Source organism: Anas platyrhynchos, chromosome Z (genome assembly GCF_047663525.1).
Source record: "Anas platyrhynchos isolate ZD024472 breed Pekin duck chromosome Z, IASCAAS_PekinDuck_T2T, whole genome shotgun sequence".
Taxonomy (NCBI): domain Eukaryota; kingdom Metazoa; phylum Chordata; class Aves; order Anseriformes; family Anatidae; genus Anas; species Anas platyrhynchos.
The window spans coordinates 30,150,055-30,167,818 of record NC_092621.1 but is presented as its reverse complement, the minus strand read 5'-3'; the positions used below and the strand labels follow the sequence as shown (position 1 = coordinate 30,167,818).

Genomic DNA, 17,764 nt, shown 5'->3' with positions numbered 1-17,764 from the left:
CTAGTGACCCCTACTGAAGTCACCATGTGCTCTACATAAGCAGACAGAGAATGAATGCCTGCCAACAGCAAGACAAACAGTGGTGAAGGAAGAAATGTGATTAAGGAAGACAGGAGAAAAAAAAAGGTGTAGCCAGGCAAGGTCACTTACCCATGATGCTGACTCTCCACCAGGGTCATGTGAACCCAGTACCAACCTATGGTAATCCTCTCCCAGTATTTAAAGCAGAAATAAAAGATGAATAGGAATAGCCAAAAGGTTTGCATACGTCAAAAAGAGATATCAGATCCTAAAGCGTGTGTTTGATTTGTATTGCTAACTATTCCACTTCTGGGTTATATGTTTCTTTAGAATCACTTCCAGATTCTTCATTCTTCCTGTTTCTTCAGACTGGATATTAGGAAAAATTTATTTCCTTTGAGGGTGGTCAAACACTGGAACAAGCTTCCTAGCAAGGTGATTGATACCCCATGACTGTCAGTGTTCATCTGAATAACGCCCTTTAATTTCAGTGTGCCATGAAGTTGTGAGGCAGTTGGACCTAATGATCTCTGTAGGTCCCTTCCAGCTGAGCTTTTCTGTTCTATTCTCTGCTGATTTTCAGGAGAAAAAAACAAAAGTAGTTTCCTTTCATCATTTTAGAAGGGGGGCATAAAGAGACTAAATGGACACATTACTTCTAAATGCATACTGACCAGAGGAGCAGCAACAGGAAAAACAGTGAAAAGCATAAAAAAGAACTAACAAATAGAAACAGCAAAACAAACAAACAAAAAAACAATTGAAGACGACATTCTTACTAGCTTCTTCAAAACAGGAAATAAGCAGTTGCACCAAAGTGTTACAAATATAAAAGTAATAATTGCTCATGACAGAATTCTAGTCTCTTCAAGTCACAGTCACAGGCAAGTCTGCAGCCTTGAACTAATATTTAATCTCCTACATCAATTAGCATGTAGTATTTTTAGGTTAAGTTCCAGTCCACACATTTGTACAGCTGGCACTCATAAAAAAGCCTCTGCTTTGCATGCTAAGAACATCATCACAAGCTTATCACACTTATGTCATAAACCTAAATCAACAGAAAGTACCCACAAAATGCTAAGGAGTAGACCGAGAGCACAGTACAGTCCTCACTTAAATATCACAGGGCCTCCTGGTACCTCTTAATCACAGAAATTCAGGAGTATCCAAACATGAAGCACAGTGAGAGCTGCAGGAACAGAATTTGCTTTACCCACATGAGTATTGCTGCTCCTGTGCTTGGATACATACACGGGGAGAGGAGGGAAACAGCAGTAGCTTGGCAAAGAGAGGCTGCTGTTACCGACACTGGTCTGTGCTTGGTAAGATGTGTGATTCATCTCTGGAGCAGTCAGCTGAATACCTCTGCAGGGTGAACATGGGCACATAGCTCCTTCAGTTATGTAAACCTTTTCACCCCACCTTCCTGGCTTAGTGAACAGCAAGTTACAGGCACCAGCTCTCATTTCTTGAACGGGTTAACAGTTTAAAGGACAAAATTAAGAGTGCCTTTCTGCCATGCCTCCCCAGCTGCAAGGGTTCTGGTTGCTGCTATAATAGGCAAATGGGCATACGTTGGCACAAATGCTTCAGTAAAGCTGACAGGCAAAAGCTATGTACCAGCCTCCTTGTTAGCTGGGTCCTTTCCCAGAGCTTTGGCACTGTGACATGCAAGCAGCCGAGCCCAAAACAGCAGGAACACAGTGTTGAATAGGAAGGAAGGCACAGAACAAGCTGCACAAATGCTGCACAAAAGCAGCATGGAACCAAAATCTTTGGGGAAAAATCTTTGGAGCTGACCAGCAAGATCTGCCACATGTTCATGGGATTGGTTCAGCCTGTACCTCTCCGTATGTTTGTAGGCTTCCTTGCCGATCTGCCTATTCTTTTGAGTAAAGACAGAGTGAAAAAGCAAAAGGGCTTTGCCACAGTCTCGGGGTAAATGAGACAGGCTTAAGGGAATGGGAGGGGAGGGGAGGCTGCCTGGAGACCAGGAAGGAGATTGCGAGCAGTGGGAAGAGGTAAGAACTCTGGAAACAGGACAAAAAGAGGGGTAAGAGACAAGGATAAGTGACAAAATGAAGTAGGAAGTGGGTTGGTATTAGCTTGAGGCTGATACAGGTTAGGTATAGGAAGGTCTACATCCCAAATAACAGAGGTGGCTGCACCAAACACACATATACAGACCAGAGGAGTGATGGAAGGACTGAGAAGTACAGCACAGTTTGTTTTGCTGGAATTTTAGTCTGTATTTTCAGGCAGAAGAACAAGGCAGAGCTTAACACTTTCATTTAAGCCAGGCTAATTCAGCCACACCTGAGATATTCCTCAGGGCAAGCCACCTCCAAATTAAAAATCATTGTACTACCATAAAAAAGAAAAAAGGCATGAAGTCTGTTTACAGAATTGCCATCTTTTCCCAGAAGCCTGCTAAACAGCAAAGATAACACATCCACCTCACACATTTTAGCTTGCTGTCATAGCAAAGCGACCAGCTTGCCAATCACCACCAGAGAAGACCTGGGCACCAACAACAGCTTCTTTGCTCCTCTACCCCAAAAACAGAGCAGGGCACAGGGGAGCTCACTCACAGTCCCCCCAGACTGCCCATCACACCAGGGGACACAAGGGTGCCAGAGCTGACCCTGCCAGACCTGGCCTGAAGTCTCTGCTCTCAAGCCCAGACCAAGTTGCTCCTCAGTACCAGATCCCAGTCCCCATCTGCTGCCACCCCGGCCCATTATGTGGGGAAGGGGAGGCCTTGGTCATGGCCCACCCAGGGGAGGAGGGAGAAAGGGCAAGTGAGAGCAGGGGGGCTGTGCCTATTCCCATTCCCTCTGGCTGAAACCCCCAAACAGCCTTGGAGCCAGGTCTGGAGGTCAGCTTAACAGGGCTGGTGTAGGACACTAGCATGCCTGCAGTTAGTGTCCGTGCCATGAGCTATGCCACAGGCCCTGCCCAGCCAACAGTTACTTCCCTGGTGGCAGCCAAATAAACACCAATGGTGATGATGGAGCAGAGGCAGGTGCCACCTTCTGTGGCAAGTCTTCCCTCAGGCTGTGGCTTTTCTTCCTTTTTTCTTTCTATGGCTGCCTTTTCTTCCTTCACTCATCTCAGTCTTGTCAGGTTTTCCCCTGACATTTTTGGTGGCCTGCATGACACAGCTCTTGAGCAGTTCTCAAACGCAGTTTGTTCGTACTTGTGCTCCAAAGTTTTTTCCTCCCTGAGGCCACTCAAGCTGGTAGTTGTGCTTTCTTGCTGCTCTTCTTCATGTTCCTGCTTCATGCCAATTCACCTGCATGCAGACTAGCCCATCTTGCAAGACCCTAATTTCTTGCTTGATTTAAAGTGCGTTGTTGTGCACAATTCAGCAATGTGGTTGCACAGCCAGCACCCAGTATTAAGCTCAGCTTGACAGACATGCACTCACTTCTGTGAAATCTGGAATACATTATCAGAGAAGATGATCCAGATGGCCACAGACCAAGTGGCCTTTTTAGGACTGGAGTCTCTCCTCAGGACAGCACTGCTCACGGCATTACCTCCACATTAGCGGGGGCAAAGGACATCTGCTAGGGAAATGCACAAATGTGGAACACATTTCCTCATTGTGGTGGATGTATTCCAGAGTACCATATTCCCCTCACAGTGCTCTAATCCACCAGCTGAACTGACATCCAGGCTACGCTGTGCTACACAGGGAACTTAACCTAGTGCATATGGTTTATACACTCCAGCTTTGGAGTCTGGAGGTTAAAGTGTTAAATACAGAGATGTAACAGTCCCAAGAGAGGGAAGGAGAGACAATGAAATGGAACATGACAGTAATTTAGTTCAAAAACTAAATTGTGCATTTAATGAGCCGCTCAAGGGCCAAATTTCTTAACCCTTTAGCAGCTGCTTTAGTGAGGGCATGAGGGTACTGAAGAGTTGCATGATCTCATGTAACACATGCTGCTCCAGAATGTCTGCTCCTGACCTTCATCCCTGCCATGCACTACCTAGCCTGGCAGAACTGACAAGCCATCCATTTGAAATCAGCCTGCTTACAAAATAAAATAGTGTGTTTGCATGACTTGTATGGTATTAAAAAAAGGGTTGAGCAATGCATGTCATTGCTTTGTTTCACCTGCTTAATTGTGCACTTCAAACACTGGTATTTACTACTTTGTATGCCTTTCACATGCATATGCTCTTCAGATGGGATTACTTTACCCCTGCAATGGGAAGCTTTTCTGTCCTCCCCCTCAAAATCTGATGAATGTTGATTCTAAGATAATAGTTGTTGAGAATAGCAGTTAGGCAATTTCTAGATCTCATGTGATGGCACCACCATTCTTCAGTTATCACAGTACTGTACCTTTCACATATACAGCACCGGTACCATGATAACCGAAAAAGGACAGTTCATAGTCTTATTGTTTGACACCATTGCCAGATAAACAACCCCCGCCCCCATCTTGCTTAAAGAAAAAATGCCTTAGTCTCTATGAATAACTGTCAGCCACTCATCATTCTGCTAGAGCAAATGAAATTTTTGACGCTGGATTCCCTTTACCTACCCGCGTGTTGAAACTAACAATATGAGAAATTTATTCTTTTTGTATCTTCTGAACAAGTACCAGCCACAGACAAATCTTTAACAAAGTTCAAGACTAAAGGACATGACTAAACTCCACTGTTCAACAGGGCTAGAGCTTTGGGGCTGCACATAGTTCCAGAAAGTGAACTCTTGAGCTTTTTCCTTTGGACAGTCACAGCTTTAACATTTGGCTAGCCATTCAAAACATGCCATTTAATGCCACAGCTCCAGAGAAATCACTAGGAAAACAAGGTAGCGTATGCTAGGCAACAAAAAGCTAACTGACGTACGCATACAATACGAGACCAACAACCAACAATAAACTCCATCTCTGTAATTTTCATTGCCTCAGAATCAGGAATAATATAAAACAGTAAGGAAACAATCTTCTAACATGTAGAAATAAGTATAAGGTAACTTACACCACCTGTCTTATTTGAAGATGGGTACAAGTTGTTCTGTTGTTCTGACTTAGACAATATCTTCCCTACAGAAAAATATCTGCCATAAAACTACCAAATTAAACAAGACTAGGCAATTAAACCGAACAAAAACAACTTACGTGTATGGAGACAGAGGTCCTAACAGGACTTTGGAAACATCCTGTTGTCCAAGGGTCATGAGCAGCAGAGCAAGGCTCTGGTTTGTTGAATCTACACAGCCTCCCTGCAAACCAAAATGTTTTAATAATTAATCTCTGTACAAACCAGAAATTGGGATGGGAAAAGAGTAACAGAGGAGAAAGATATACTTAAAAAAGGCTGAATTAGTGCTCTCAATTTTCATGGTCCAAAAAGATAAAAATCTAGATTTTGTAATGATGATAAATTAATTTCACTTGACAAGCTGGGAAAGGAACAGAACTCAACCAAAAACCAACAACTGTGTCACACTAAAAAAACCACCCATTTTTCCTAACTTGTTCTCTTCCAACACTATAAAATCGAAACATTTCTGAACTTTAATAACAACCATGAGCAGGAAGGTGACATGAACATTTGCATTTCCACTCTTTGTAGTAAACTGAAAATAACTTAATAAATTGTAGCACAGCACATTTGAAGATGACAGGATTTGCAGTACCTTAGACAAACAATAGTTCAGCCTTAGCAGCTGCAAACAGTAAGTTAAAAACTGATTGACATACACTCTCCTAAGCCCCTACTGTTAATTTTTGTGGTTTTGCATATCTATAATTGAATGGAATATTTTTATTGCTTTGTGAAAGAGCCACTATGTAGAACTACATATATGACAGTCAAGTAAGTACAAGAATCAGTCATACGTGCATGGTAAATCGTTTTGTATGCAGAAAGTGTTAACTACTATGATAAATATAAAAATTAGAATATCCAAATTAGGCTTTCATTGTTTACAAAACTTGAACAAATTAAAAGGGTAGCCTTCAGTCAGTACTAGTGCAGGGAGAATTTACTAGGTATGACTATGCAAATACATAGAAAAAAGGAAAATTTCTGACATAACATTACTTTGTATTTTCCTCATGTTCATCCTGATCTAAAGCCCCATGAAGTCAGTGAACAGTATCCTGCAGATTAAGAACTGATGCTAAACCCTCTGAACAGGCTCTCCGGAAAAAGCAAAACTGCAGAGACATCCTTTTAAAACTGAACTCTCTAATGAGGTAAACTGGCAACTACCTTTCTGGGCAAAGAGAAAACTGTCATCATTTTCTAGCTATCACCATTCAAAAAGGCAAGGGAGGAGCAAAATAAATTTTGGAATAAATGGATTAAAAAAAAAAAAGGATGTGACAACTTGATTACACTTGCCCAGTAAGAGTACAGAAAGAAGGACCTTTCCAAGGAGAGATACCAAATGTTTAATTTTCAAGATGGCCTTGTATCAATATGAGAAGCCTCAGTCCCATCCCTTTAAAAAAAACAAATTCTGCACTTCATTTAACAGGTAGTATACCACAGTGAAGGAAACATCTTCATTACGTATACCACCATGATCTAACTCATAGGAACACACTTTTACAGCAGCCCTTGTCATTTAAACTATGTGAATCTACCACACCAATGTTGAGAGAGGTTCACGTATTCAACCTAATGCTATCTGACCTATTATATAAAAAAGCTTCAATCAGCAGAGACTACCATGTCCTGTATGATATGTCAACACATGATGCATCCATCACATCTTAGTTGCTAACAAGATCTCCCTTGCTGCAATGAGTCAGTCATCCCTACTATTAAGCATTAGCACTGTATTGTCATGCCCATTCCCACATTCCCACAGTTGCCATACAGGCAAATTAAGTGATTTGTTTGTAATCCAATGCTGACAGAACAGTAGCTTGTGTCAACTTAATACAAAGAAATGCCACTCCCAGGGAGGCCAACTTTTCTCCCTCTATCTACCTGCTGCTTACTCAGGAGTGCAAAAAGAACAATCCTCCCACTAGAAATGGGATGGGCAAAGTCAGAGCCAAACTGCTGACATTTGTTCCAAAACAGCTGGCACTGTTACCAGCCTAGGATGCAGCTTGTAGTTCATGTTGATTCAGTTTATGGTAGTTTCTCCATTACTGTTTCCATTGACAACAGAGACGGATCCAGGACATAAGTAGAGACAAAGGCCACTTAAAATCCAGTCAATTTTGAAATGCTACAATACAAATATCACAGTCTACATGCATGAACAAAAATAACTCTGGGCATTTGACAACTGTTTTGAAAAGGATTATTCTCCAGAGCTTGAACCCAGCTTTAATTAAGTCTTGCTAACACTTTAGGATACACACAATTTTCTCTCTTACATTTGTGGTGTACACTTGCATGCCTCAATACACCCTGAGGTGTATCATTCATTAGGTGAAATGCAAAACTGTTTTCAGAGGGATAGAGCTGAGACATATCGCACTGAAGCAAGGTCATCTTCAAAGCCTTCAGTGAAATGCTTCACTTGTATTACCTCTAGTTACACAGAACAACAGCCTCACCCCTTATGCCCTCCGAAGCTCCCGTAACAACTGTAACTTTCCTCACAGAAGAGCTCAGTCTTAATTAGGTATTACGTCCTCCCCAATTTCCCCTGATCATTAGGAATATAAGCATTCATTTTGTTTCCAGTTCTTCCAGGCCCTTCCACTCTGCCAATCACCTACTATATAAAGTTCCCATGACTAGCTCCTTTCAAATGCGTAAAAGGATGCCTTTTTTATTGCCCTTCCACAATTAAGCTTAGGTAAGAATTGCATAGAGGTTTCTAAAGACAAAACTAGTTACTCCACGTCCCTCTTTCAGGGCCCCTGTAATTAGCACTGTGCCATTTACTATTAGTCAATTAGCTCTGATATCCTTCCTTCAACAAAGATACATTAAAAAAAGCTCCACAGATTCCCAGAATCACATGCCCTCTTCAATTTCTTTTTGAAGGTTTAGTAATAGGCACCATTTAGCACTTAGCACAGCAAGACTCAAATCCTTAGATTTACTAGGTGGTAAAGTTCATCTAATAGCAAGCATTAAGCAAGCACTTTAAGAGATGCCTGTGAGACCCTTTAAACAGTAATGAACTCCAGTAGCAGTGTGGGTGACCCTGACTGCTAAAACCCTCTGCAGAGAATCATCTTCAATGCTGCCAGGATGCTCTTTTCTAACAAAACCTCTCCAGCCCCCGCAGCACAGTACCTACAGATAAGGCACAGATGGAGAAACAGTTTCAAGCAGTAAACAGGCAATTGAAGCACAGGGAGAACAATTCTCCCAAGCTCTGTTTTCAGTGAGTACCGAGTGTAAAGAGAGTGGGTCTTAAGGACTTCCTGCTCAAAGCAGTCTGTTCTTGTCCCATGCATAACTTTCCCAACTTTTTCTGTTTCTCCAGACATGTTGTATAGGCAAAGAAACAACAACATAATACACAGTACCTTCAAAACACGCAAATATCACACACTTTGAAATGTTTTTATATCCTCTTTCGTGTCAACACTGGATCAAACTGACCCAAGCTTGCAAAAAAAAAAAAAATATGTTTTTTTAATTGTTGATGAGCACTATGTGGGAGTGTCATAACATAAATTCCTTAACTCAAGTGCCAACTTTGTCACGGAAGGCCACAGCTAGCAGCCTCGTTCACTAAGAGTCTGATCTTCAAACACAGTGAAAACCCCTGCCCCATCAGTTAATCATTCAAAGACTTATCTGTTCCCCAAACACCTTCTTCTGTTGTCCTGAGATATGTACTATCTGGGTTTGCTTTGCAGAATTTGACTGAACACATTTACTGGCTGCATTATGTCCAAAACTAAAATCATCTAGTCATGGCCTTTTCAGTCCTCTTTGTTTTGGTAGTTCTGACTTCTGACTCTGCAGAAAGTATATCATCTGGACAGACTCCCGGCAGTAGTTTCAATCTGTCAAGTGTTGGATGATTATTTTCAAGGGAAAAGAGTAGCTATTGCTGCTGATAAAAACACGTCGAAATTGGATTTTCAGGCCTGCTTGAACATCTTTTCCAAGAGGTCTACACAAAGTAACTGGTGTACTGAATTTTACCTGTTTTTTGTTTTTTTTTTTAAAAGTAAGATTTTCCAATTCACCCCTCAAAAATAGCTAACTTGCTACACAATTGCTAGTAGAAACTTAGAGATGGTTTCACTGGCTGTCAGCTCTCCATGCATGCTAGACTTTCAAATACAAGGGGTCTGACCTGCACCCAGGAAAAAAAATTGTTTGTGGCACTTCTGAGACAAGAACCCTGGACTAAAAATGATCCTTTGCAGTTTTACCAGTAACAGCATTGCCAGTCTGTATGGACAGAAGAGTTCTTGCAAACCTGTAATAGTACTTGTATTCTTTGTCTCTCTGAATGACACTGTCCTTCGTAAGCATCTGTATCTTCGTAGAGCTTAGGAATACGGTTTAGTGGGGACTGTTAGTGTTAGGTCAGAGGTTGGACTCGATGATCTTGAGGTCTCTTCCAACCTAGAAATTCTGTGATTCTGTGATATAGCTGTTTGGAAAGGCAAACTGAAGAATATTTTTGGAATCTTTTTCATTACTTGCATCTAAGAGAAGAGGGAAAGTCTAACAACATGGTGCATTTAAGACAAGTTTTAGACACCGGAGGGAATACATGAAATACTTTTTAGTGGAAATGTTAGGGTTATATTTGAGTTCCACCATACCCTGAAAAAATAAAGACATAGTTGAAGACTGGAACAAGTGGGCAGGTTGGTAATTCAGACAGATGAAGATGTGTTGGCAGCAGAGAAAGCAAAAGATAACAGATGAACAACCTATCCACTGGGATGAATGTAAAGTCTAAGACAAAGGGGCATTTTTATAACTGACTACATTACCTAAAACAGGCTATTATTAATGGTATTTTAAATAATTTGCCACGTCCTAACAGGTTATTCTAGTTCAGAGCAAATAAATCTTTATTTATTAACTCATTGAGTACAATCTGTAGATGGCTGCCTCCTAAAGGCCAAATGTGTTTTGTCAGCACTAACAACTGCTTATTTTAACATCTATGGAGATACACAACAAGAGTGGATAGCTTCTTTATTAAATCAGAAGCTCAGTAATTGCTAAATAATTTGTTAGAGCGAGAGGTGGTCATCTATTAGAAGTCTCACCACAAATGAAAACAAGCATTTTAATAAAAATAATCATGCTGTGGGAAACTGTGATGCACTTAAGATTCTTATGGAAACTGTCCTACGTCCTTTCTAACAAACCAATTAGCCAGTTCCTCATACAACAAACCTCAGGACATTCAAGTTTGTTATTGCCACAGTGAAGTGGCCAGTATTGAGGCTAGCTACTTTTTTCCTTCCTTCCTCTTTCTTATATTTCCCACTCACAAAATCCCATTCCCACTGCTAGTTTAAGAGCATTACCACTTATGTCTTATGATTAAAAATGCAAGGTGACCACATGAAGCCAAGTGACCTCTGCTGCAGACAGAAGGCAATGAAAGCAAAATTTGTCTCTACTATGATCTGTAGTTAACATATCCTGGACACAAGAAGTAACATGGCAGGGTAACTCATTATACCAGTATGTGACCATTCAAAACCACTCCTAATCTGGATCAAGAATATGCTTATAGCATAAGATCATTTCTCTGGAACTCAGCCTGTCTGAGGGTACCCCCCAAATCACCTGTTGCTTCATCAATGTATCATCACCTTCTTCCCCTTCAGCTATACACAGAAAACATATTGGCCACTTACCCTATAGATCTCCTCAAGCAACAGCTTAGCACAATTCTGGCCAAGTTCCTCAGGAAGAACAGCTGCTCCTTGGCCCTGAGGATTTGAGGCTAGCTCAGCACTGAGAAAAGTGCCATTGATGGTTTCTGCAATAAGGCACATGCCAAATCCTGGAGATCTGTAAGAAAAGTGCATTTGATTTGAAAACAAAATTGATTAAGAAGCCAAGAAGAAATGTCAACCTCCTCCTCAATTCACAGGCAGCTCCACTCATAAGACACTACTGGAAATGTGGACTTACTGACAAAATTCCTGTTCTATACATTTTGTTCATCCTGAAAAAAACATTAATTTAGAAGTTAAACCCAGTATCATTAGCACCAAATATACTGTGCTGGATATTCCTGGCACAAACTCTTTAAAAAGAAAAGTAACTAAAAAACCAAAACAATCAAACCTCAGAAATAACACTTTTTGTTAAACAAACAAACAAAGAAAACCAACAGTATCTTTCACATTTACTTAACTAATCTTTGATGAACATTTCTAAAGTATCTGGAGTTTCTTCTCTGTCATGTTCAGAACCAAAACTGACTTTCTTTAGGGATCCATCTCTTTCCCTGGAAGCTTTACCACGTAGCAAGATCAGACCATAGTCCTAGCACCAAGAAAGAGGATGAAAGAACCTGATTCATATTACTTGAATTTCCAGTCACTTCTTTTCACTTACAGCTCAATACCATCCAAATCATTACAACCACACAAGAATTCTGAATATATAATTTGAAGAAAAAAAAAATGCATTTTACTGAGAGTTTAGGATCCTAAAAAATGCTATTGTGAGTGTTAAACACTTTTGCTACAAGAAAGTAACAGATGTCTGAGTATGGCTTGCTGAGAAATCAAAAAGCTATAACAAGGGAAAAAAAACACAAGATCTTTGTATTTATAGACTCTACAAGAACACTAACAGCTAGCCATCCAAAATAAGGTTAACTTAACTTCTCTCCACTTACAGGATTTCCCACAGTTCTGGACTCCTGCTGTCTCCACTACCCAAACTTAATTAAAATAATGCCACTGACCCCAAACCTACCCAGAGCAGTAAGGAACACCACCATCACCAAATCACAAAAACAAAATCACTAGTAAACACATGTACTGGGTCTGGCTGGGATGGTGTTAACTTTCCCTGCAGTGATCCATACAGTGCTGTGCTCTGCACCTGTAGCTAGAACAGCACTAGTATCAATCCAGTGTTGTGTCTACTACTGAGCAGTGCTGGCACTGCATCGGGACTTCCTCCAGCCTCACAAGAACCAGCAGGCTGGGGGTGGGCAAGAAGCAGGGAAGGGACATCACCAGGGCAGCTGACCTAAACCAACCAAAGGGATATTCCACACCATGTGGTGTCACGATCAGCAATAAAAGGTGGGAAAGGGGAAGGAGAAGGTGCAGCTCTTGTTACGAAGACTGTCATCCCAAACAACTGCTACATGTCACGTCCTGCTTTCCGTGACGTGACTGAGCATTGCTCATTGATGGGAAGTAGAGAATTTCTTTTTCTTCCCTTTTGCTTGTGTTCTCCCCCCCCTGTTTCCCCCCCCCCCCATCTTCTCTTCCCTTTAATTAAATTATCCTTGTATCAATCTTTGAGACTTCATTTGCTTCCCAGCATACTGTCTTCTCCCTGCTCTTCTGACGAGGGGGAGTGAAAGAGTGCTTTTGGTGGAGTATGGCTGCCCAGCAGGGTAAAACCACCACAACACACTCTTCAAGCGTCAAAGAACAAGTCCTTTACAGGCAATTCAGTAGGGAGTGAACAAAAAGCTATCAGTGATTCCCACATATATTCAACTGTCTGTACTTGCTAAGCAACACAGAAGATATGCTAAAGATGTTTCTCTTCTTTCCTTCTGACTGAGAGTGATCTAGACAGCAAGACAAGATCACAGTCAAAGATGTTATTTCTTAGGGGCTACAGCTTCGACATATATTCTTTAGTAATTATAACTACTGGCAGATTTTGTTAGCATTCAGTAGCATGTGGCAAACTGCCTAAAGAAAAAATAAAATCATCTAGTGCCTCATCCATATGCAGACAGGATTAGGAAGTATCTGCACAAACATTTTTCTGTAAATTCTATAAACAGAACCAGGAAGTTTTTGTTCAGAAAAACATTACAGGTGGAAGAAGATGCTCAGATCTATTTCCTGAAGCTTTTGTCACTGTGCAAGGGATACAGAGTTCAACATTCTGTATTCTGAAATCCGAGCTTGGTTTGGGCACAGATAGGCTGCTGTTCTTACTCATCCCTGGCAATTAGCATTGGAAACAAGACATGTTTTACTTTCCTTCCTTGTCCTGCCAACACATATACACACAAGTAACAGGAACCAGGTAATAAGAAAAGCTTTTCTGAAGTGTCACTATAATCATGATCAATGAGATAGCACAGCAGCAGCAGATAGTGACATGCACCAGCAAGACGGAAAGGGAAATTCATTTTTTTCTTCCCATACTATTATGTATTCCTCTGCACTGGCCAATTGTGCAAGTAGAAAAAATAACGTTGCTACCCTAATTAATTTGAATTTTCCACTTTATAGATATATATATAAAAAAAACAAAACCCGTAACAACAAAAGAACACACAAAGACCCCAAAAACTCCCCAAAAAAGAGGCTTCCAAATTTTGATTACCATTAACAATCTGGAGCCACAAGACCTACTATCCTGAAATATTAAATATGATGGGGAATTAGAAAAGAGGAAAAATACTTTAAAGTCAGTAATTTTTATATGTGCACACTTATGAAACTAAAATAGTATCTTGAGGGTAATACTTCAAGGAGAAGAAACTGTGAAAAAGTGTGCATGCTTGGATTTGAGCATACAGAAAGAAGACAAATAAATTAGTTATCCAGATCTTCTACCTCAAAGAAAAGTGACAGGAGGACAACAAAGCTAGCAAGTATCAGTAAAATTGTCTGAATCACACGCAATGCATCTGTGTTCTTCAAGCAAACAAAAATCTGTGGAAATACAGTAGATTAATACCTCAAATGAATGTTTAGTTCTTGTTGGTAAAAGGATACTACTGCAGCTGTTTATGTCATGGTAAAGCAGAGGACAACCCATATAGCTTAAAACTTTAGAAAACAGCTTTGTCCCATCCTTAATACTACCATTTCCATCAGAAAGTCTAGAGTCATATTTAAACATTAGTCCAATGCACCTCTGACCATAATTTTACTCACTTCAGAGTAATAGGATTAAAAACAAATAAAGATCAGCTTTTCTCTTGGGGCAGAAACAATGTACTTCATTCTTTAAAAAGACACACAGTTTATAACCCTTTACCATAAGGGGCCACCAGTAGCCTAGCAGTTACACCGCTCGCCTCCCACCTCGCCACACACAGGGATCCCAGGCTCAAGCTATGCCCTGGGATGTTTCATGGGCTTCTTTGGGGTCTGTTATAGACCACCAAACCAGGACGAAGGGATGGATGAGGAGTTCTATAAGCAGCTGGTGGAAGTCACTCAATCGCCAGATCTTGTTCTCATGGGGGACTTTAACTTCCCAGACATATGCTGGAAATACAATACAGCACTGAAGAAGCAGTCTATAAGGTTCCTGTTGTGTGCAGAAGATGGCTTCCTGACACAGCTGGTTAGTGAGTCTACCAGAGGGGGTGCCCTGCTAGACCTGCTGTTCAAGAACAGAGAAGGACTGCTGGGAGATGTGGTGGTACAGAGTTGTCTTGGGCAGAGTGACCACAACATGGCCACCATGTTCTCTATTCTCAGTGAAATCAGGAGGTGGGTCAGTAACACTGCCACCCTGGACTTCTGGAGGACAGACTTTGAATTGTTCAGGACATTGGTAGGAGGGTCCCTTGGGAGTCAGTCCTGAAGGACAGAGGGGTCCAGGAAGGCTGGATGCTCCTCAAGAAGGAAATCTTAAAGGCACAGGAGCGGTCTATCCCCACCTGCCATAAGATGAGCTGGTAGTAGAGAAGACTGGCCTGGCTGAACAGGGAACTTTTGCTGTGTGTCTGGGAGAAAAAGAGTTTAAGTCAGGTGGAAGAAGGAGCAGGCAACTCAGGGAGAGCACAAGGAAGTTGCCAGGATATGAAGAGAAAAAATCTGGAAGGCCAAAGCCCAACATGACAAAAAATGTTTTTATAAATATATTAATGGCAAAAGGAGGGTCAAAGAGATTCTCCATTCTTTACTGGATACAGGGGGGAACATAACTACTGAGGATAAAGAAAAGGCTGAGGTTCTTAATGCCTTTTTTGCATCTGTCTTTATTGGCCAGACCACTTATCCTTGGGGAACTCAGCCTCCTGACCTGGAAGTCTGGGGTGGGGAGCAGAAGAAATCCCCACAGTTCAAGTGTAAACAGTTAGAGACCTGCTGCTCCACCTGGATTGTCACAAGTCCATGGGGCCAGATGGGATCCACTCGAGGATGCTGAAGGGGTTGGTGGATGTGATTGCTGGGATACTTTCCATCATCAGTGGTCATGGTCAACCAGAGAGGTCCCAGCTGAATGGAGACTTGCTAATGTGACGCCCATCTATGAAAAGAACTGTAAGGAGGATCTGCAGAACTAGAGGCCTGTCAGCCTGACCTCAGTGCCAGGAAAGGTGATGGAACAGGTCATCTTGAATGCAATCACACACCATATGTGGGACAACAGGGGGATCAGGCCCAGTCAGCATGGGTTCATGAAAGGCAAGTCCTGCTTGACCAATCTTATCTCTTTCTGTGACCAGGTGCCCTGGCTGGTGGATGTTGGAAAGCCTGTTGACATAGTCTACCAAGACTTCAATAAGGCCTTTGACGCAGTCTTCCACAGCATTCCAGAGAAGCTGGCTGCCCATGGCTTGGACAGGCACACTCTTTGCTGGGTTAAAAACTGGCTGGACAGCCAGGCCCAGAGAGTGGTGGTGAATGGAGTGAAATCCAGCTGGTGAACAGTCACCAGTGGTGTTCCCCAGGGGTTGGTGTTGGGGCCCATCCTCTTTAATATCTTTTTATTGATGATTTGGATGAGGGAATTGAGTGCATCCTCAGTAAGTTTGCAGATGACATCAAGCTGAGGGGAAGTGTCGATCTGCTGGAGGGTAGGAAGGCTTCTGCAGAGGGACCTGGCCGATAGGATGACATTCAACATAGCTAAGTACCAGGTCCCACGCTTTGTCTACAACCCCATGCAGCGCTACAGGCTAGGGGGAGAGTAGCTCAAAAGTTGTGCAGAGGAAAAGGATCTGGGGGTGCTGATTGATGCTCTCCTGAACATGAGCTGGCAGTGTGCCCAGGTGGCCAAGGCACACAGCATCCTGGCCTGGATCAGGAATAGTGTAGCCAGCAGGACCTGGGCAATGACCCTGTACTCCGCTCTGGTGAGGCCACACCTCAAGTACTGTGTCCAGCGTTGGGCCTCTCACTACAAGGACATCGAGGCCCTGGGCATTGTCCAGAGAAAGGCTATGGAGCTGGTGAAGAGTCTGGAACATGGAACACAAGTCATAGAGGGAGCAGGTGAGGGAACTGGGGCTCTTTAGTCTGGAGAAGAAGAGGCTCAAGGGAGACCTTAGTGCTCTCTACAACTGCCTGAAAGGAAGGTGTGGGGAGCTGGATGTCAGCCTCTTCCCACAGGTAACTAGTGATAGGACTAGAGGGAATGGCCTCAAGTTGCACCAGGAGAGGCTGAGGTTAGAAATTAAGAGACATTTCTTCATAAAGGGTAGTCAGGCACTGGAAGAGGTTGCCCAGGGAGATGGTGGAGTCACAGTCCCTGGAGGTGTTCAAGGAAAGGTTGGACCTGGTACTTGGAGATATGGTCTAGTGAGTGATATTGGTAGTAGGGTGATGGTTGGACCAGATGATATTGGAGGTCTTTTCCAACCTTGATGATTCTGTGAGTGAAACAATAGTTAACTAGTGAATCATTCCATTTTCTCCTGTAAGGAATATTTCATGTCAGCAGAATAGAAAATCATGGTCTAAAGCTCAGAAAAATTACAGATCAGAATATACTAGCAGACAAACAAATGCCAAACTGCATTTCTGTTGCCTGTGAATAGTTGGATACTCACTTTCCAGAGCTGACCCCCTTCATGTGATCTGTGTAGATATAAATGTCTGGGAGGAATTTATTCAGGATGCCTCTTGCAGATTCCACCATTCTGTTTGCCATCTGTGGTGACACTCTGACAGAGTACCTACATTTCTGAGCTAAGAAATTGTGATCATGAAAAAAAAAAAAAAAGAGACAGAAGTAGTCAAGAGGTCCCAACTTATTATTCCAGAAAACATGTTTTTGTCCTATGCATCCATCCATGAACGCTACTCCATTTTCCTAGCACAGCCGGTATTTAAAGAACATATACTTAGTGCTTTCTATAGTCTTTTCATTGATTTATCTTAGCTGAAATGCACACAAGAACAACCTATTATGTATGACTACATAAAAATTTGTCTTAAAGATGCCTTTCAATAATTTTAAATTGCTATTCTATCATCCTGTAGGTTCTTATGATGCAGGAAGTCCTGCATGCTGTTTGTATCTTACGAAATATTGATGGGTGAAGTCTCTCTGAATTAGCAGCAAGAAATCCTTTCTTTCCATTTCCCCTGGGGAAAAATTGGACATTGAAATTAAATGTTTTTACCAAAGACAAAATTAAAAAAAAAGCTAAAGGAAAAAACTTTGCCCTCTCCAACTGTTTTGCAGTGCTCTGAAAATACTAAATTTACTGGTTATCCAGTCACTCAGCATTCAAAGACAAATGTTCTGAGGAAGATGAGACTACCACCTTTCTGCACCTGCTTTGTGCCCTTTTGCTCAGGTGTTATTTCAGTGATATTCCCAAAAGATTTTCAAACTTGTAAGACATTTCTACTCTCAGTTCCATCCCATCTAGTACAGACTCATGCTCTGCATTTAACCA

General features: G+C 41.8%; 1 protein-coding gene across 2 annotated transcripts in view; it reads right to left on the bottom strand.

Annotated features, from left to right (window-relative positions):
* RCL1 (RNA terminal phosphate cyclase like 1) overlaps nt 1–17,764 on the bottom strand; it is a 41,716-nt gene that overhangs the window by 11,202 nt on the left and 12,750 nt on the right. For both annotated transcript variants that reach the window (XM_038170536.2, XM_038170537.2), the window contains exons 6-8: nt 16,910–17,035; nt 10,818–10,974; nt 5,169–5,272 (exon numbers count right to left, since the gene is read on the bottom strand). In XM_038170536.2, the coding sequence (XP_038026464.1) occupies nt 5,169–5,272; nt 10,818–10,974; nt 16,910–17,035 (387 nt within the window). The remainder of the gene's footprint in view (nt 1–5,168; nt 5,273–10,817; nt 10,975–16,909; nt 17,036–17,764) is intronic.